Genomic DNA, 22,032 nt, shown 5'->3' with positions numbered 1-22,032 from the left:
AAAAAAATAGTATTTACCAAATATGTTCTAAATCTGTCCTGTCACACTATAATCTATATATAACTTTAATGGGAGGGGTAATCTGCAATTTGTGCTGTTTGTGCTTAAACGTTTGAAAATGTTTAAAACGTTTTACCTTATAATAGCAATTTGATAAAACAAGTTTTTGATGTAAATCCATATCTGCAGGTTCATAACTTTTAACATGACACCTTAATCACTATAGTTCTGACACTTCACTTTGCCAAAAAAGGAGGAAAGAAAACAAACTCAAAACTTGCTAAATAAAAACCCTATAATCATGTCAAAGTGGCATTCAAAAAGGGCATTATTTTCTTCCTCCACCATGCTGTAAATAGATTCTACAGACTTCTATGTTAAGTCACCTATACTAATAAGAATAAGGCTGTGATGCATGTTTGTCTGTTATAAAATTTCACCACTGTTCACCATGTCAACCAAAAGATATAAAAAGATCAAGAATGATAATTCCTTCCAGTACATCACTGTTCCTCAACCACTGAGCCATAGCCTGGCACCAGCTTCCACCTGGTTCCCAAAGCCAGAAGAAGGATACATTTTATTTGAATTCAGCAACATAAGGTGTATAATATTCTAAATTCTTTCTTCCACATTTCATTAAAAATTGTTATTAATATGAGATGAGGTCCTTTAGCACAAGACTACATATGCATTCAAGCTGTGCATGCTTTCAAAATGATTTTAAAGAAACATTTTGGACCTCATGTGCAAGCCTGAAAAAGGGTGCAAACTGCATAATAAAGTTGACTTCTGATTCTTAAAGCACAACATCTATTTTAAGGCTCAGAAGGAAGCCTGAAAAAGGATGGTTGCTGTAATGAATAGCAGAGAATTGCTAGGCTCACAGGAGGTCTGAACCATTACTTCAGGATCATCCCAGTCCTAATATCCATCACTGCAATATAAACAGTTTTGATTTGCTATTTTTAAAAAGTTAAGCAATTTGAAATCAGGGAATTCGTAATTAACGGCAGAAATATTTGGGTTCCTTCCAAACTATTTCCTATATAACAGAGACGCATGAGATGCCTTATTTCTGTAAAAGTAAAGGCAAGTGTGGGGTTTCTTTTTTCCTTTTTTGACACCATTACAATTTATCATGTAGAAGCTTTCATTCAGGCAAGCAAAGCACCTTTCCTTACATTATTATGCATCTTTAAAACTTCAGAGTTCATGTCAGTATCAAAATGCAATGAAAGCAACATTGCTATCAGAGTTTTAGTTTCAAGCCTCAAATGTTAAAGTATTTTAAAAGAAAGACATTTTAGACAAATAATTAGGCCAAATTCATAGCCAAATCTAAAGTACTGGGAAATTCCAGTTGGAGAAAAAAGCATGGATGGACTAGAGATTTAGTATCAGGCTCTGCTTTCATACTATTATGTGAGGTGGAGGGACTGGCAAACCAGTCTTCTTTCCTCAATATGGTTCTCTGATAAATATAATTACAGACCAGGAAATGATTAAGAAACCAATGTAATATGGCACTGAAAAGTAATCTGTAGCTGTATATATTTTACCTATGTCCAGCATTTCCACTTTAAGGTGCAATTTCCAGAAAAAAAGAAAACAAGCTTAAGTTACAAACAATTATTCCAGTTGAAATGTGCTATAATAACATTAAGTAGTACAACCATAAATCTACTTAGAATACATGAGACAGAGTACCCTAAGCCAGGTTAGGAATGTGCTGTTCCATATACTATGTAAATATAACATTAAATGACAACTCTTATTCCAGAAGAATTTACAGTGTAAAACAGAAGTATTAAGAGATCTAAAACTGGAAAAGTGGTCTTTTTTTCCCTTTTTTTCAGTATTCAGGTAGCATGTATATATCAAGAGCCCTTGTTCAGGCAGCCACTGTGTTGGAAACCTCTCCATCTGCCAGTTAAATCACCCAGCAACCTATTATACTAGCAAAAAGCACCTACGTATCCAGAATCAACATGCTACAGCTGCACTTAATCGAGCCACAAAACAAGCTCAAGAGGATGGAAAATGTGATATGCTTCACCACAGCTGAATGGCTGGGACAATGAACAAAGAATAATGGGCAATAACTGTTCTTTGTGGGAGAAGGCAACAAAGAATGACACATTTTCTCCTACATAAGCATGCATAATAAAAGCAAAAAGTTCATGCATTATCTGAATATCCAAATGTGCACATATATGCTCCAACAGATATAAAATCTCCTTCGAATCTTCATATAGTTTACTTGACATTCATAAATGGCTTGCTATTGCCCTTTGCTGTGATTTTTTTTCTTTTTTTCCAGTTTAACCCACAGCCTGGTGTATCTCCTATTTAAGTACTAAGCAAACCATTGTAGTTTTCAAACCTACAATAGGTCAGCCAGGTGCTGCCACCTACTGACACTCAATAGATAGATATATTTGACAGTGTGCCACTGAATAAGCATCAACTCTTAGTGACCACATAGATACACCTTCTCCAGGATGGTCTGTCCCCAACTTGGCCTTTCAGGGCTCCCAATGATGCACCCATTGCCACTGTAAGCAAGTCCATGTACCTTGCGGCTGGCTGGCTTCTATTTCCTTCCACCTTTCCTACCTTTACAGAGTTCTCAAGAGAGCTAGGTCTTCACATGTGTCTGAAATAGGATAATTTGAGCCTAGACATTTGTGACTCAAGTGATAACTCTGGGTTTAAAGGACTTCATGGCTCCTCCACCCATGCACTAGTCTTTGACATATTTCTTGACTGCTGCTTCCTTTACTGTTGACAGTTGATCCTAAAAGGCAGAATCTCTCCACCACTTCAATACCTTCATTGTCAATTCTAAGTCTGGTTGCTTGCTTGCTTGCTTGCTTGATTTATTTTCCCGCCTTTATTATTTTTATAAATAACTCAAGGCAGGGAACATACTGGATACTCCTTCCTCCTCCTATTTTCCCCACAACAGCAACCCTGTGAGGTGAGCTGGGCTGAGAGAGAGTGACTGGCCCAAGGTCACCCAGCCGGCTTTCATGACTAAGGCGGGACTAGAACTCTCAGTCTCCTGCTTTACCTGTTGTCATTAGCTTGATCTTTATATTTAATCTCAGTCCCATTTTTCCACTGTGTTCCTTGAATTTCATTAGCAGACCTTCCAAATCCTTCGCATTTTCAGCTATTAAAATAACGTCACCAGCATAGCACAGGCTATTAATGTTACCTTCTCCAATTTTAAAACCATGCTCATCTTGTTCAGCTTAATCCAACTCCCTTAATATATATTCGGCATATGAATTAAATATATGACAGAGTATACAGCTTTGACTCACTCCTTTGCCAAACTGGAGCCAGTCTGTTTCAGCATGTTCACTACAGATTGTGGTTTTCTATCCTGTGTATAGGTTTTGCATGAGGACAAGATGTTCTGGGATTCCCATTTTCCTAAGCACATTCCATAGTTTGACATGATCAAAACAATTTAAGGTCATTCTATAATCAATGAAGCACATATGGACTTATTTTTCGCATTCTTTGGCCTTCTCAATAATGGTTCATATTCCCTGGCCTTTTCTAAAGCCAGCTTGAACATCTAGCATCTTCCTTGCCATGTAGGATTCCAATCTGTATAGGATGATCCTAAGCATGATTTTGCTAGCATATGAAATTATGAATACTGCACGTTCTCTTAAGTTTTCTTTGGTATTGGCAAATAGACTGACCTCTTCCAATCTGTTGGCCACTGTGTCATTCTCCAGATTTGTTGGCATAGATTGACTATAACAAGTACTGATTATGGGTCCGTTGCTTGCCATATTTCTGTAGATATTCCATCAATTTCCAAAACCTTTCAGCTTGGTAATGACCAGAGGGCTAATATAAATTCATCTTCTAGTAGTAGGTAAAGGGTAAAGGTTTCCCTTGACGTAAAGTCCAGTCGTGTCCGACTCTAGGGGGCGGTGCTCATCTCCGTTTCAAAGCCTTGGAGCCGGCGTTGTCCATAGGACACTTCCGGGTCATGTGGCCAGCATGACTCACGGAACGCCGTTACCTTCCCGCCGAAGCGGTACCAATTAATCTACTCACATTTGCATGTTTTCGAACTGCTTGGTGTGCAGAAGCTGGGACGAGCAACGGGAGCTCACCCCGCCGCGCGGTTTCGAACCGCCAACCTTCCGATCGACAGCTCAGCGGTTTAACCCGCAGCGCCACCGCGTCCCTTTCTAGTAGTAGAGATTCTTGTAAATATGGACTGTAGCCAAAAATCAGAAGTCTGGTAACAAATAAAATGTGTTAGTCTGAAAAGTTACTTCCAGACTTTTAAGATCACGCTCATCTTCAGCTTAATCCAACTCCCTTAATATATATTCTCTTTGATCTTTGGAAATCATTTTGTAAATAGGGAATACCTTCTAAGTTAATACGGGTATTGACATTCTGTAGTATAGATAATTACAAAATGCTCATTCCATCTTTGTTTGATCTTCTTTGAATCAGTTATTATCTGTTCATTGTTGTTGCTTCATTTAGTTGCTTCCGACTCTTCGTGACTTCATGGACCAGCCCACACCAGAGCTTCCTGTCGGTCGTCAACACCCCCAGATCCCCCAGGGACGAGTCCGTCACCTCTAGAATATCATCCATCCACCTTGCCCTTGGTCAGCCCCTCTTCCTTTTGCCCTCCACTCTCCCTAGCATCAGCTTCTTCTCCAGGGTGTCCTGTCTTCTCATTATGTGGCCAAAGTATTTCAGTTTTGCCTTTAATATCATTCCCTCAAGTGAGCAGTCTGGCTTTATTTCCTGGAGGACGAACTGGTTTGATCTTCTTCCAGTCCAAGGCACTCTCAGAATTTTCCTCCAACACCACAGTTCCAAAGCATCGATCTTCCTTCTCTCAGCCTTCCTTATGGTCCAGCTCTCGCAGCCATATGTTACTACGGGGAACACCATTGCTTTAACTATGCGGACCTTTGTTGTCAGTGTGATGTCTCTGCTCTTAACTATTTTATCGAGATTGGTCATTGCTCTTCTCCCAAGGATTAAGCGTCTTCTGATTTCCTGACTGCGGTCAGCATCTGCAGTAATCTTTGCACCTAGAAATACAAAGTCTTTCACTGCTTCTACATTTTCTCCCTCTATTTGCCAGTTATCAATCAAGCTGGTTGCCATAATCTTGGTTTTTTTGAGGTTGAGCTGCAAGCCAGCTTTTGCACTTTCTTCTTTCACCTTCATCATAAGGCTCCTCAGTTCCTCTTCGCTTTCAGCCATCAAAGTGGTATCATCTGCATATTTGAGATAGTTAATGTTTCTTCCAGCAATTTTAACTCCAGCCCTGGATTCCTCAAGCCCAGCATGTCGCATGATGTGTTCTGCATACAAGTTGAATAGGTAGGGTGAGAGTATACAGTCCTGCCATACTCCTTTCCCAATCTTAAACCAGTCCGTTGTTCCGTGGTCTGTTCTTACTGTTGCTACTTGGTCATTATACAGATTCTTCAGGAGGCAGACAAGATGACTTGGTATCCCCATACCACTAAGAACTTACCACAATTTGTTATGGTCCACACAGTCAAAGGCTTTAGAATAGTCAATAAAACAGAAATAGACGTTTTTCTGAAACTCCCTGGCTTTTTCCATTATCCAGCGGATATTGGCAATTTGGTCCCTAGTTCCTCTGCCTTTTCTAAACCCAGCTTGTACATCTGGCAATTCTTGCTCCATGAATTGCTGAAGTCTACCTTGCAGGATCTTGAGCATTATCTTACTGGCATGTGAAATGAGTGCCACTGTTCAATAGTTTGAACATTCTTTAGTGTTTCCCTTTTTTGGTATGGGGATGTAAGTTGATTTTTTCCAGTCTGATGGCCATTCTTGTGTTTTCCAAATTTGCTGGCATATAGCATGCATTACCTTGACAGCATCATCTTGCAAGATTTTGAACAGTTCAGCTGGGATGCCGTCGCCTCCTGCTGCCTTGTTATTAGCAATGCTTCTTAAGGCCCATTCAACCTCACTCTTCAGGATGTCTGGCTCTAGCTCACTGACCACACCGTCAAAGCTATCCCCGATATTGTTATCCTTCCTATACAGGTCTTCTGTATATTCTTGCCACCTTTTCTTGATCTCTTCTTCTTCTGTTAGGTCCTTGCCATCTTTGTTTTTGATCATACCCATTTTTGCCTGGAATTTGCCTCCAATGTTTCTAATTTTCTGGAAGAGGTCTCTTGTCCTTCCTATTCTATTGTCTTCTTCCACTTCCACACATTGCTTGTTTAAAAATAATTCCTTATCTCTTCTGGCTAACCTCTGGAATTTTGCATTTAATTCGGCATATCTCCCCCTATCACTGTTGCCTTTTGCTTTCCTTCTTTCTTGGGCTATTTCTAGTGTCTCAGCAGACAGCCATTTTGCCTTCTTGGTTTTCTCTTTCTTTGGGATGTATTTTGTTGCCGCCTCCTGAACAATGTTGCAAACCTCTGTCCAGAGTTCTTCCGGGACCCTATCTACTAAGTCCAGTCCCTTAAATCGATTCTTCACCTCCACTGCATATTCCTTAGGAATATTAGTGAGCTCATATCTAGCTGATCTGTGGGTCTTCCCTAATCTCTTTAGTCTGATCCTAAATTGTGCAAGAAGAAGTTCGTGATGGGAACTACAGTCAGCTCCAGGTCTTGTTTTTACCAACTGTATAGATGTCCGCCACCTTTGGCTGCAAAGGATGTAGTCAATCTGATTTCGGTGTTGTCCATCTGGGGAAGTCCATGTATAAAGCCGTCTCTTATGTTGTTGGAAGAGAGTGTTTGTTATGCAGAGTGAGTTGGGCCAATTTTGGGCAAATGCCCTATAGAAATTGGCGAATCCAAGGAAACTTTGTAATTGCCGCCTGGTACGGGGAGGTTCCCATGCCAAAATGGCTTCAACCTTGGCAGGGTCCATCTCAATGCCCTTTGCTGAAATTCTATATCCCAGGTAATCAATTTTTGATTGATGGAAGGCACACTTGGACAGTTTCGCATACAACTCTGCTTTTCTCAGTTTAGCAAGCACTTGACGCACCAAGTGAATATGTTCTGACATGGTTTCAGTATAAATCAATACATCATCCAAATACACTAATACCCCTTTAAATAGGTGGTCATGCAAGACCTCATTGATGAGTTGCATAAAAACCCCAGGTGCCCCAGACAAACCAAAAGGCAACACGTTGTATTGGAAAGCCCCGAGAGGACAGTTAAACGCTGTTTTCCACTCATCCCCTTCCCTTATGCGAATGCGAAAATAGGCTTCCCTTAAATCTAATTTTGAGAAGATTTTACCTTTGGCCAGATGTGATAACATATCTTTGATGAGGGGTAAAGGATATTTATTTAATATTGATACTGCATTGAGCCCGCGGAAATCGGTACATAGTCTCAAAGAACCATCCTTTTTTGGTCTAAAGAGAACAGGTGCCCCCACCGGGGAGTTTGCTGGCTCAATGAAACCCCTAGCTAAGTTTTTGTCAATGAATTCCCTCAGTGTAGTCAGCTCTTTAGGAGACATGGCATAGATTTTTGGGTGAGGTAATTTCACATTGGGCAGAAATTCAATGGCACAGTCTGTCTTTCGGTGAGGCGGTAACCGATCTGCTTCCTTCTCTCCAAACACATCTGCAAAATCTTGGTATTGCCTGGGCAGTCCTTCTAGGGGTTCAAGGGTTTGTACAGTGGTGGTAGCCACCCGTCCACCCTCAATGTCCTCCAATAAGTCTTTTTCTGATGCTTTATACAATCCATCAGCAAACGTTACAGTTCTATGCAGCCAGTTGATAAAAGGGTTTTGTTGTACGAACCAAGGCATTCCCAAAATGACTAAAGGACCCCCCACTGGAGCTATGACAAAAGGTAATTTCTCCCAATGGGTACCCATTTGTAAAGGCACCAGTCCTGTGGAGTGGGTGACCGCTTTTCCCCCAGCCATAGTTCCGTCCAATTGTGTGAAGATCATTGGCCGTTGCAAAGGGAACGTGGGCAGTTCTAAGGCAGCTACAACATCGGGATGCATTAGCGAACGTGAACAACCCGAATCTAGCATAGCCCAGACTTCCACAGTTTTGGTTCTAGATCCCAATTTCAATTTGACAGTCAGTGTAGGAAAATTCCCACTCACCGAATCGTGGTCGCGCCCGGTTTCTTCCACCTGCCCAACGGCGCCCTTCAGAGCAGGTGGTAACCTTTTCCCACCGGCTGGTCGAACTGTAATTCCTCCTCCTCTTCCCCAAATGGGAGGTCTGAAGGGTCGACTTCTGCGCAGGCAGCCCTCATCTTACGCGGTAATGATGGCGATTTTCCCGACGGTTTCCCTGGCCGCTCCTCTGGTCTGCGTCTCGGGCACGAAGTGGCACGATGCCCTTCCTTCCCGCATCTCAGGCATTGACCTTTCGCTAATCGTCGTTCTCTTTCTTCCTCCCAACTTTTCGTTTTAGGGCGGGTTGAAAATCCCATGGTACGAGCCCCTCTACTTGCTCTGCCCTGCTTCAGTTCCTTGCTATGGGTGAATGTTTCTAGAGCGTTTTCCGCGCTGCCCACCAACTGTATCCACCCATACAACGTTTTGGGATCATCCCGACACAAAGCCCACCGGAGGACTTCCGTCTCCAGTCCTTGTTTAAACATTTCCACTAAAGTTGACTGGGACCAATCCTCCACCTTCCCCGCCAGGGCTTTAAATTCCAAAGCGTAGTCTGCGACGGAGAGGGTTCCCTGATAAAGTTTTTTCAGTGCCCTTTTCGCTCTCTCTTGGGCCAAGGGGTCTTCAAAATGCTGTTTTAGTGCCCACAGAAACTCATCAAAGTCCTCTAACTCCGTAGCTTCTGTTTGGCATAACTGCACATACCAATCCGCTGCCCGCCCCTTTAGCTTGTTAGCAATAATATTAATTTTACCCTGTTCCGAACGAAAACTTCGCCCCCAATCTTCCATATAATGTCTAGCATTAGTAATGAAAAAAGATAGCTTGGTAGGGTCGCCATCAAACTTTGCCCCAAATGGTGGAAGGGTTCTTATCGGCTCCGCCGGCTGTGATGGCTCCACAAACGTCAACGCACGTCGAGCCCCCAGTGGTGGCCGATCCCTGGTTGCTCTCGACTCCCTTCCCCTCTATTGTCGGGAAGCTCGAGTCCTGCTTCTTCCCCTGAGTGACGGGGACCTCTCTCTCGGGTAAGCCAGTTGTGTGGGGTCTTCCTCCCAATCTTCCTGCAGGGACACCGACCCTCTGGGGATATCCCTCAGGAGGGCCACTATCATGTCCATTTTATCCTCTATTGCTTTCATGCGGGCAGGGGTGACAGGCTCTTCTAAGGGTCTAGTGGTCACTACCACCCTTGGTGATAAGGGGATTTCAGGTTCCCAGGATGGCTGTGGTGAATCCCTCCCCGTTCTTGCTTCCACCTCGGGCTGGAGTTCACCCCTTGTAGCACCCTGCACCACCAACAATAGATCATCCAATTGGGCATCCTGCTTCTCTCGGCGCGCTGCCCTTTGGGCTCGCGAACTCGGAGCCACCAGGGTCTTTGTCGAGTCCGGCTCCTCTTCGCTCCCATCACTCTCGCGTAGTTGAGGTTCTATCATCGCTAGCGCTCCCCTTTACCCAAACTTGGATGGGGCTAGCGGAAGATGATATAAATGATTCTCAGCTTTATGTAATGGTTGCCTAATCCCAAATACTCAGTCTCACAAGCCCGGGCTTAAAGATAACTGATTTATTAAAGGAATAGTATGCAAATACAGAGAAAGCTGAGAATGAGCAAAAGCGCGCCAAATACAAACTTAAAAGCCTTGCTTCCAACCCAGTCCCGCCCCGAGCGCTCGTTAGCAACCACCCCCACCCAGGTGCTAGCAACCGTTACATGTGCCTGGGAAAGTAACCTTGCAAACTCAAACATACATTCCAAAGTAGCAAAATAAAGAGCACAGCAATAATGGAAAATACCAGGAAGCGTTCAAGCATGTAATACACGGATCGACGGTTTGACATGTGAAACATTACGATGTTAACAGAACATCGAAACAGTGAACATGACACATACTGCTGTATTACTAGAACCGGACAAAGGCTATAATATCTCAGGATAATGGATAGTCTCTCTTTTTTTGTATCTAGACAACCATTTCAAATGCAGCTAATAAAATTTAAGTGATCTAAGGCAGGCAGAAAATTAAAAGCCCAATACTAGTCAGAAATAACTATATCAGAAATACTAAGCTGAAAGTTCAGTGGGATTTGTCTCCCAACTAGTATAAGATTGTAACTTTAAACATTAAAACAAACTGTATATTACTACAACAGAGAAAAAAGTTCAAAGAAATACAAAATATAGGGGGAACCATCTCATCATGCCAGCGAGGCTTGGAAATCTATAATTAATATCATACATGTTCCTTCTTTTATTGTTTTGTTACTGCTCTGGATTTATTTTGCTGTAATTTACTTTCCATGTGATCATACAACAAATAGCCTTGGAATGCAACTGAAAACTTCACTGATATTTCTGCTTTGTCACTTTCCTGGAAATACATCAGCAAAGCTCTTCCTTCACTTACTGAAACTCTTTTCTCTTCAGGAATACATTCAGTTGATGAGAAGCCAAATCAATAATGAACATGTTTTTGTTATCTTAAAAACCCTCATGACAAACTACCCAATACCAAAATAGCAGCAATTAATTTTAACAAAGAATTTTGGCATATTTGGTTATAAAGAAAAACAGACAAAATGTATTATCAGGAAGCAACACTACAATATGAAGGCATTGTAAATAATATACTTTAAAATTACATTTGCATACAATATTATTTTAAAATTAGACGTACAAAACATTGTTGAGATAACAAGATATGTTGCAATAAAACTGCAATTACTAACAAATGAAAACATCCTGCTATTTTATGAATGAAAACAGGACTGAAGTTTTACTAAACAATTTAGAAACAAGTAATATAACTTCAGAACTATGGACTAGCTGTTACACAATTGTTCTTACAAAATATGTGTTCTTTCTGAACTATCGATCTCATGTTTACTGCATCTCCAAAAAGTGCGAAAATCCATATTTGGAAGAATCAGACAAAAGAGGATCCTTACATTCTAAAACATGAACACTGTACAAGGTAAAGAATGTCAATGAAAAATTAAAATGATTTCAAATAATATTCAAACAAGGTTTGAGCTACCCATTTAAAAGATTCCCACTGAGCCCCAAAGAGCTTTGTTCTGAATATACTCTGCTCCATTCACAGGAAAACAGAAGACAACGTTCTCCATATCCCCAACTAGCCTGGCTTCTTGTTCCAATATGAATTGCTTATGCTTCAAGACATATGCAATTTGCACTGGATAAAAAGGTTGGGTGGGGATGTTCATTAAAGTGCATTTGCAAAGGACTGTGCTGTAAAAAAGACTGTCAGCAGTATATTCAAGTGAGATCTATCTCCTTCATTTGACAAAATACGTGTCATGAAAGCAGGAAATATCCAAATGTCATAGCATGAAACAGGATTTTTCCCTCTAGGCATTCAAAGCTCTTCAGAGAAGGCTATGCTCATTGAAATGCTATCTAGTGATATAAAAAGCAAAAATTATAACATTCAGTTCAGTTCTATACTAATGCTATCACTGTATCTGAAATGCAGTTTGTATGATTCTTAATTAAGGTAAAGGTAAAGGTTTCCCTTGACGTAAAGTCCAGTCGTGTCCGACTCTAGGGGGCGGTGCTCATCTCCATTTCAAAGCCTTGGAGCCGGCGTTGTCCATAGGACACTTCCGGGTCATGTGGCCAGCATGACTCACGGAACGCCGTTACCTTCCCGCCGAAGCGGTACCAATTAATCTACTCACATTTGCATGTTTTCGAACTGCTTGGTGTGCAGGAGCTGGGACGAGCAACGGGAGCTCACCCCGCCGCGCGGTTTCGAACCGCCGACCTGATTCTTAATTAAGATTATACTAAATATACATTCATCAGAATAATTTCTGACATATATAAGAACTTGTATTCAGTTTATTCATACCATCATTTTTTTACTTCATAGACTGAGAAGAATAATGTGTTTAGATTGCCTTCCCTAATCTGGGCATCTTCTAGATTTGTGGATTTAAATTCTCAGAATTCTGTAGCCACCGTTACAGACCAAATGACCACTGCTGAACATTATGAGATTTGAACAAACAAACAGATCTTTATAACAGTCAAAGACCAGCATATCTGGGATTTGAAGTCCACACATCTGGAGGGCACTGTTCTGGACCAAAAGGGCTATATCTTTATAAGATAAAATTAACCCAGGTATTTTGGATAAGCAAACAGGTGGGTGAGCATACACAGACAATCCTTATGCCAGGAAAGCTTATAATTAATGTGCCTATTTATACTCATTTGTTCATCTTCTTGAGAATACACTGGGACAGGTCATCTGCTGCTTTTTTAGGTTTATAATGTTTCCTTAGGATGCTCCCAATAGCAACTACCAGGCAACAAACCATAAACTAACTCAAAACAGTGTGGTATAGCAGTTTAAGTATTGGATTAACAGGGTTGAAGACAGATTTGAGAACCGCATGCCTCCAAATGAGTTGTAGGTGAACATTGGCAGGAGAGAGGTATGTCTCCATCTCCTGCCCACAAGCACCACAGAGACATCTAGTTAGCTACACTGAGAAATAAAAACCTGGTAAACCTTGGGCTGATGTTCTTATAAGATAGATAATGGAGAGAGCAAAACAGTACAAGAAGTTTATCTTCATTTCCTTGACTATAGCAAGTCCTTTGATTGTAGATTGTGCCAGAAGAAGAGCATATTATGAAGAATCTTTGCAATGAATAAGTAAAAACTGAATTTAGAGAAACACAATATCTGAGAAGAGGGAAGAGAGTGAAACCAGGATACATATTGCCCCACATCTGCTTATCTTCTACTTATTATACAAATGGCAGGAATGAAAGAGATGACAGCTGTAATCAAAACTGAAGATCAGAGGACTAGAAATTTGAGAAAATGGACTCTAAGAAAAAGTGAGAGAAAAAGGATAGAGGCCTTACAGAAAAGTACTATGGACTGGAAGATGCACCGGTTGTTCAGTCCTGAACCAAACAATGTCCTGCACATGTAGTATAAACCTGTAATGGCTTATAAAATTATTATGTATAGCAAAGTTAAGTACAAAAAAGGAAGACATTATAAAATATTATAAGAAATTATTTATATAATCAGACCAAAGTCGATCTTCTTCTTCATCTTATATCTGGTAATGATTAGCTACAAACTCTAAGTCAAACACACCTTTCCTTTCTGATCATAAAATCTGGTGTTCAAGGGGGTACTATCTGAAAATGAGAACTCTATTTACAGTAAGTAGAATGGATTGATATATTTACTCTGCATTAGTTACACATTGTGTGAAGACACATTTCCTTTTAATTGTAAATCTGAGTTGTAAATGTGAATTTACCTTTTTCATATTTGCAATATATAAAGATAATATTTTCAGAAACTTTCTTGAATACTGAATTTACAACACTAAGGCATAGTTGAATAAAACACAACTGATGAATATATGCACACTTTTTTCAAGTCCGTCTTGACTCTTGGTAACTGCCTGGACAAATTCATGTAGATTTCTTGGCAACATTTTCAGAAGTTTGCCTTTGCCTTCTTCCTCGGGTTGAGAGTGAGTGACTGGCCCAAATCTCCCAGCTGGTTTTGTGCACAGACTCTTGGTTTCTAGCCCAGTGCCTCTAACTACTAAACCAAACTGGCTCTCATATACATACTACTACACTGTATTGCAGTTTGTTTCACATGTGAATCTTGCTCTAGTCAATTTAGACTCTATCAGTCCATATATTATGCTGTTAAGATATTTTTAACAAAATGCATATCATTTTGAGCCTCATCTCCATTTGCTACCAAACAGTTACAAAAAAAAATGTTTGGAACAAGAGAAACTATCCAATGAAATGTATCATATAATTTTAAAATAACAATGTTGATTATTACAAACTGGTTTTATTAATTAAAAAGACAACATAAATCATTAAGAAGAATCAAACTTACCATTCTGCAACTGGCTTGGCAATGGTTTCAAAAATTTCATCTTGTTTTGATTCCTGATCAAATACTTTCTGAAATCTGCAAATTATAAATAATTGGCCATGCAAAATCTTAAAACAATACTTGATTATTTTTTTTAGTTTAAAAGTAAATCAACGTTTACATCATTGGATTTACATAATCAAAGACAGTGTTTCTCTTGTAGCCTTCTCCAAACTATATTGTTGTGCTACTGAATCCACAAAGGATTGTAAATACTACTGCTTTACAAAATGTGTACAATAAAATCTTCTGATAAAATGTTATTGCTTAGAAAAAGCAAGCTGTACTTTACTACTGTCATGGGAATCAACATTTCCAAAGGCCCACACATGAACTTGCTTAAGAAACACTAAAATAAAGCAGAATATATAAACAGTGCAAACTATTTTCAGTTTTCTTCTCTAGAGTAGAAAAGTAGCTATCAAGGAACTTCCTTTAGCAGCAAGTCAAATACTTTATTGTATCCTATTTCCATAATCTAGCATCAATAAATCTCTATAAAACCTTCTGCCAAAGGGTTTTAACGCTCTCCCTGCTCTCCTTAAAAGAACCTATTCTCCATTTTGTTCTAGTGCAAATGACTTGAAAGCATTATGTTGATTCACTGCAGTGGACAAAAGAGTCTTGTGCTAATTAAAGACTAATGGATTTTATTTAATCACATAAGCACCTGTAGATCCTAGTCCAATGCACTAGAAGAGCTGAAAAAATGACTTTTTATTCAGTTGGGAAGGTGAGAGAGAAGGGAGAAAGAGGAATAGAGGAGGAGGATGGTTGCATAAAATTTTGGGCCGCCGATATAGTGTTCATAATACCCTTTTTCCTCCACATTAAACAAATGAAAATAAAAACAAAATTTACTGTTCTAGGAGCAAAGAATGAGCCATATATCTCTTCTTTTCTTCCAGAGAACCAGGTGGAAATAATTCAATTTTCAGTGACAATAGTAGTAAAATGGGGGCAGGGGGGATGAAGGGGAAGGAATCTGAATGTATGGGTATTACTGTGGGCTGGAGATATGTGGGTTGGCAGGAGCACCTGTGTGCAAGCTCTCTACATGCTCCCTCAATTAGAAATTGCCATCTTCAGAGCCATGGAAATGTGTGTTTTTGGTCACTGACCTCCTCCTCTGAAATTGAATCCCCCCCCCTCCCGATATGCTATGGGTCCTCTGTCTGTTGGTCTTCAGAAAACTGGTGAAAATTTGGTTGTTTTTCCAAGCCAGGAAAGCTGGGTTGTTATGACTCCAAATGGTGAGTTGACTTTTATTGTTTTTGATTATGATTCTCTGTTTATTTTTATTATAATGCATGTTTTTTTTAAGTGATGTACATCTGTTTGCTTTTAATCCCAATTACATATTAGGGAGCTGCATGTCACCCATATTTTTACAGGAGTGCAAAATAAATAAATACAAAGTTATGCACTAGCTACTTAGAAATTCACTTCTAAGCTACTAATATTGATGCCTCATATTTAACCTCCAAAAAGCAGCATTTAACATTATATGAACAGACTTCTGTTCTGCTTATTCAGTGGAACATACTCTTCCTCTTTTCTCACTCACCTCCCTTACCCCCTAAAATTTTCTCCAGATGGTTTCTAACTCTTCCCCCTTCCTGATAAAATTCTAGGAAGGAGAGCAGCAGAGTAAAGAAAAAGTTTCTTCCAATAGTAATCTCCATTCCACTGCTAGATGTACACAGCTGGCTACAAATAAACACATTTCATATCCAAATTCACCAGGTTTTATTTTCCAATATAGGTACACTGAATTGGACTTTAAAAGATAGTAGCTCTTCACAATTTTTCTGTTTTGTCAAAGTCATAAGTACAAGAACGTTGCTTCGTCATCAGAATGATAACAATACTGATACTGAACTGGCAAGAAAAACAAGAATAATCTGAATGTAGTTACTTTAAGAATTTTTTTTTAAAATGCTGTAACAGAATATGTTATAAAGAAACCCTATGATACCTATTAAGAAAAATGTTAAAAGTTTTTTGTTGGGTATGTAGCACTGTTTGGAACATGTTTGTAGGAAGGCAACACAGATAGTGAAAGATATAGAAGCATGTCTTATAAGAAAAAGTTAAAGGAGTTGAACAACTGAAGAAAATATTGTTAAAAGTAGGATGCTAGATACTGACAAATATCTAAAGGGCTACTACATATTGATGAAAGAGAAAAAATGTTTTCAGTTGCTCCACGAGAGAAGTAGGAAATCTATCATCCACCAGATGTTGTTGAACTACAGCTCCCAGCTAAATCTCCCAATGAATCCAAATAAACAAACAGCCCAGCCAGCATGGCCACTATGAAGCATATTGAGATAAATAATATTAGAAGGCTACAGATTCCCCATCCTTTCCTTGTTCATATTGCAAGAGAGGGAATTTCAATTTTAGAGGAAAAATCTAATAGTACAACCTATCAAGATGGGAAGAGTTTGCTCTAATAGGTCATGGAATCTCCTTCACTGGTGGTGTTATTTAAAAAAGGGGATTCCTATCAAAATTGACAGAACAGCCCATTTTTGGCAGAAGGCTAGACTAAATTACTGGGTAGGGTTTGTTTACTGATTTTGCTCTATTTCATTTATTCAGGAGTAGAAATGTGATTTACTTTATTTTCTTGTTATAAGTAACAAACATGTATAAATGTCATGCTCACTACCTTTGTTTTATAAAATGATCTGGTGAGATATCAACTTTGTAATTATACTTTATAAGTGTAAAACAATATTTTAAAATTCCATAAATGAGAACAGTAAAACAAAGAGTTGCAACTATACGATAAAATGATTAACCATTTTTTCATAATTACATGCAAACAACCAAAGAATCAAAGTAACTTACTTAAACTTGTAGCTTTCTCGTTTGTTATTGACAAATCCATCTGCCAAATCACGTGGCACAATAATCTCCAGACCAAATGCTGATGTCTCAACTTCATCAACTGAATATATCTACAAAATACATGTACACGTTCTGAAAATATTTATGTTCATTACAATTAAAATACTCCATGACTTAGCCTTATGCTTAGGTAGAACAATTCTTAATGGGAATAGATATGCAAGCAATTCTCCTAACAAGTGTAAAAGAGATCCAACTCTAGGTGAAGTAATGCATAAAAATATGGGAATGAGGAAAATCCTACATGAAAAACATGTATACCGTTCCATATAGTAAAGGTAAAGGTTTCCCTTGACGTAAAGTCCAGTCGTGTCCGACTCTAGGGGGCGGTGCTCATCTCCGTTTCAAAGCCTTGGAGCCGGCGTTGTCATAGACACTTCCAGGTCATGTGGCCAGCACGACTCACGGAACGCTGTTACCTTCCCGCCGAAGCGGTACCAATTAATCTACTCACATTTGCATGTTTTCGAACTGCTTGGTGTGCAGGAGCTGGGACGAGCAACGGGCGCTCACCCCGCCGCGCGGTTTCGAACCGCCGACCTTCCGATCGACAGCTCAGCGGTTTAACCCGCAGCGCCACCGCGTCCCTTACCGTTCCATATAACTTACAGTAAAATAGCTAATTTCACATTTGCTAGAAGTAACCACTTCAGTTAAGTAGTATATAGTTTTAAGTAAATATGATTAAGATTCCAGCCTTTATTGCTTCATTTAATTCAAATAGGGCAAGCAGTTTTGAATGTGAGGCTGAAGGAAACTTAATTGACAAAGTTGCCTGCCACATAGCTGTCAAGTTATTGCAACCAAAATAATTTCATTTCATCACACTTCAGAGAGTGGCCATTAGTTCATTGCAATGAAATGAGCAAACAATCTTATGGTACCGTAAAGTATTTCTAATTGGGTGACCTTCAATACTTGTTGTACACTTAGTCCTGTCTTTTTCCCCTTTTCAGATAGTCAACAAAAAAGAAATAAAAGTGGTGGAAAAGGTGGAATAATTACAAATATGGAGATGTTAGTCCCTCCTATCATTCCACAAATAAACTGAAAGACTGAATAATGAAAGTGTCATCTCCAAACGTGCTTTGTTATAGTTCTACTAATTTATTAGTTTTTTTAGTGCAATACTTTGCAACACTTTATCAGAGTTCTTTAGAATACTGATTTTTAAAAAAGCAGCAGCAATGTCCTGAACATCACTACTGCAATTAAATTGAATCCCATATTTCCAAAACTGTGCATCTAGCAACCTTCTCCAGGTCTACCACTTGAATGGGCTACATTATCTTCCAACAAAAACTTACTTCTTCCCATTAAGAAATTCGGGTTTTGGAATACCAGGATGAAAATTGTTAATCAGAATGTGCATTTGGCCTCTCAGCATTTAGATGATCTCTAAAGAGCTACCTCTTTTGCTTTGCTTTCAATTGGTAAATGATTGTGGTACTTATTCTACAGTACTGTCAGTTTTAACTGGTTGGTTGGTTTGTTTTTAATGTTTTATTTGCCGGGTTTGTCCATTTTGTTAGCCGCCCTGGGAGCTCGTCAGAGCAGAAAGGTGGGGATTAAAAACAACAGACACGTTGTCAACATTGGACATCTTGCTTTACGTGCAGCCCACCTTCAAATGTAGCCATGCATTTTCCGAGCAGCCACGTCCCCGTCTTCTCGGGGAAGGACTACACAAGCTCTGGGTCGCGTCCTGCTGACCTTTTCCACCCGGACTGTATAAAAAGCTTTACCTCCCTCCGCCTCATCCCATCCATCACCTCCGGCCAAGATGTACCCTACTCCAGTATTTCTCTACCTTGGCAAGGTTAAGATGTGTGGACTGGCTGGCTGGGGAATTCTGAGGGTTGAAGTCCACACATCTTAACCTTGCCAAGGTTGAGAACATTGCTCTACTCCCCATGCAGTCAATCCATGTTTTTTTAACACTTCGGAGCGCCTGGCCTGGCTCTCACCCAGTTTCTCCCCACCACCCTGCCCGGCCCGGGGGGCTCTCTCCATCACCTACCCCGGGGGGCTGCCTCTTGCCCACGGGTTTCACCCGGGCATAGATCTGGATCGTCTGCTTCATCATCTCCGCGAATCAAGTTCTCAGTGGTTAGGAAACAAAAGAGCGGGCGCAAGGCCGACCCTAGCAACGGTAACCACGGAACACTACCCGTCGTGCCTTGCGACGAAGAGCCCGGTTGGGGAAACGCCCCCGCGCACGCGGGAGCTGGGAGTCTTCAGTTGTGTTACCCAGCCGAGCTGTAGCGGGGTGCGAGTACTGTAAATCCCATTGAACTTAATGGATCTGAATGCTAAGTAAAGAAAAAAATGCGTTGCGTTTGCTTGATAAAAGAACGTGTGCATGTTTTTCGTTGCTTAAACTCTTCGCTCTTCGTGGGGACTGGGCGGTGGATGTTGCTCCTTAGCAATTTTTTTTTTCCTTTTAGTCTCAAACAGCATGTCCTGTAATGGAGGGTGGGTGTCAGTTAAAAAAATGGATGGGTGCTGTGTTAGGGATGGTTGGCTGAAAGTAAGGTCCTGTTTAACCATGATGCTTCCTAGGTGATGGAGTGGAGCATCGTGGATCAGAAGGGTGGCTAGGGGGCTATCTGGTCTGAGCCCCAAACTCAGAAGAGACCTCTGGCATAGACTGTTTCTCATTAAAAAAAAACCTATTCAAATTATTTTATTATTTTGCAATATGGCCTCAAGAATGGAAAGTGTCCCAAGCCTCTTTGAGAGAGGTCTGTGTGAGTTTCAAATATCCTTATTATAGAAAGATTAAAAGAAATATGTGTATTCAATGCTAACTCAAGGAACTATTCATTCCAACAGCATACATGGAAATCTTGTCTACTCTATCTCCAAGATTTAGGTTCATGCCTTGCATATGGCTTGCTTATAGATGATTTATTGAATAAATCACAATTGCTTGGGTTCACACAATACCAGGCCTACCTCTAGTATTCTGTATTTTTTGTGTCATTTCTTTCATTAGCTTTATTTTTTCTTATTGTCTTTAATCTTTTTAAATTATTACTGTGAGGGCATGGGTTGATTTCTTTTCAGTTTTTTTACCTTGACTCAAGAGGAATTTATTTTCTATCCTATAAATAAGGTGGCGAATGTACCTAATACTTCTTCCTCCTCCTATTTTCCCTCCAACAACAACCCTGTGAGGTGAGTTGGTCTGAGAGAGAGAGACTGGCCCAAGGTCACCCAGCCGTCTTTCATGCCTAAGGCGGGACTAGAACTCTCAGTCTCCTGGTTTCTAGCCCGTTGCCTTAACCACTAGACCAAACTGGCTCTCTTATATAAAATAATGTTCTTTTTATGTGCAATTTTTTCACCCATGTCTTGTGTTTACTGGTCTTGTGAAACGTTAAAAGCCCTATATACCCTTACAGATAAGTACCAAGTTGATCATTTTAAAACCTCAGATTTGTTTGTATCTATATGAAACTCATGTAAGTTCTTTTGTAAAACTTGGATTGCTCAAGGATGCATTACAGTACTGAAAATTCCAAATTTGCTAGGGCAGTAGTAACTTTGATTGTGGATGCAATCATGGATGCATTTGTGTAGTTTTGTTGACAGCAACTTCCCTTTGTCATTCCACACTGTAACTTAGAATTTACTCTAAAAACTGGTTCCTCGTAATTTAGAAGTAAATAAGTTTGTTTTTACTAAGGCATATAACATATTTCTTGATCCATAAAAAGAATGTTGATTCTATATCAACAAAACACCTGGAAGATTACCAATCTCAAATGTGCAAATTAAGAAGTGCTATAAGAATATTAGGGCAACATAAAATGATTTTTTTAACAAAAAAATTTAGTTCATGAACAGATTTTCTAATTTTGGAAAATTTTAATCAAAAATCCAACAAATGAAATTTTCAGCTATCCCTACTGTTCTTTTCTACAATTAACATTACTGTGTTGTGCTTTTAAATGTAGGTCCCCTTATATTAAATTGTTACCATACTAATAGTCACTAATAGGGCAATGCATTGTGAATGTATTCATTATTCAAAGAGGACTATAAAAGCTAGTAGTTACTGTTACAATGTGTCACAGTAATCATTAGCTAAAGAAATCCTTCATCTGACAATTTCATGGATGATCACAAGTTCTATAGGCCTAAGAGAAAATAGAATTTCTCTTTCATAATTCCATATATAATTGTCTTCTAAAAAGATACATTATTTGCTCTTCATAATCATAGTGCTCCATCCATTAGGCATTGTAGCTGTCCTTTTCCCTTCTTTTTTTGGAAGGGGAGCAGAATTGCTCATGGTAATCTGAATGTAGTCATGGCATAAATTTATGTCTTACATAATGCTCCTGTTAACACCCATAAGTCTCTGTATGGCATATACTAAACCATAATTCCTCTCCAATGGATATAAAACTATTTAATGAAGAATGGCTTGAAGGTTTATTGTCTTTGTGTCCAATTCCCAACCCTATTCAGCTTGCTTTTTCCTGGGCTGTTTGCCATATTCCCCTCTGCCCTCTCATGTTGATATTTTTTGGAGTCAAAACTTAGAAACATCTACAGTTCAAAAAGGAATTTAAAAACTGTTGTGTTTACTAGATCCTAACGAGTAGCAAATGGAAGCATGAGCTAGCAAGCTGCAAAGAAATAAACACATTTAAGCCAGAAAAAAAAATATATCAGGGAAATAATTTAGGGGGTTGTTAACAATTCTTCCTTCACAAAAGAATTATGATTCCACAAAGGCTTCTTGTATATTCTGGCATGAAAAGTTTTTTATAACAATTTTAAATGTAGTAAATGGTATTTAATGATCTAAAAAGGCTGTGGGGAGTACAGTAAAGCTTAGAGCACACCATGAGATGAAAACGCTGATGAATTCCCTTCAGTAAGTACATTTTCCCCTCAATCCTGATAGCATCTAGAAATGAATATATTTGTCAGTTTTAATTTCATTATGCTTTTCATTTTTCCAGCCTTA

General features: G+C 39.5%; 1 protein-coding gene across 1 annotated transcript in view; it reads right to left on the bottom strand.

The window, feature by feature from the left end:
• The window catches only part of KIF6 (kinesin family member 6), a 145,999-nt gene extending 126,865 nt beyond the window's left edge, over positions 1-19,134 (bottom strand). The window contains exons 1-3 of the mRNA XM_063290003.1: positions 19,069-19,134; positions 16,989-17,098; positions 14,091-14,165 (exon numbers count right to left, since the gene is read on the bottom strand). Coding sequence (XP_063146073.1) covers positions 14,091-14,165; positions 16,989-17,098; positions 19,069-19,134 — 251 coding nt within the window. The remainder of the gene's footprint in view (positions 1-14,090; positions 14,166-16,988; positions 17,099-19,068) is intronic.
• Positions 19,135-22,032: the final 2,898 nt, after the last annotated feature.

Source organism: Candoia aspera, chromosome 1 (genome assembly GCF_035149785.1).
Source record: "Candoia aspera isolate rCanAsp1 chromosome 1, rCanAsp1.hap2, whole genome shotgun sequence".
Lineage (NCBI taxonomy): Eukaryota > Metazoa > Chordata > Lepidosauria > Squamata > Boidae > Candoia > Candoia aspera.
This window is presented reverse-complemented; position numbering and strand designations above follow the sequence as displayed.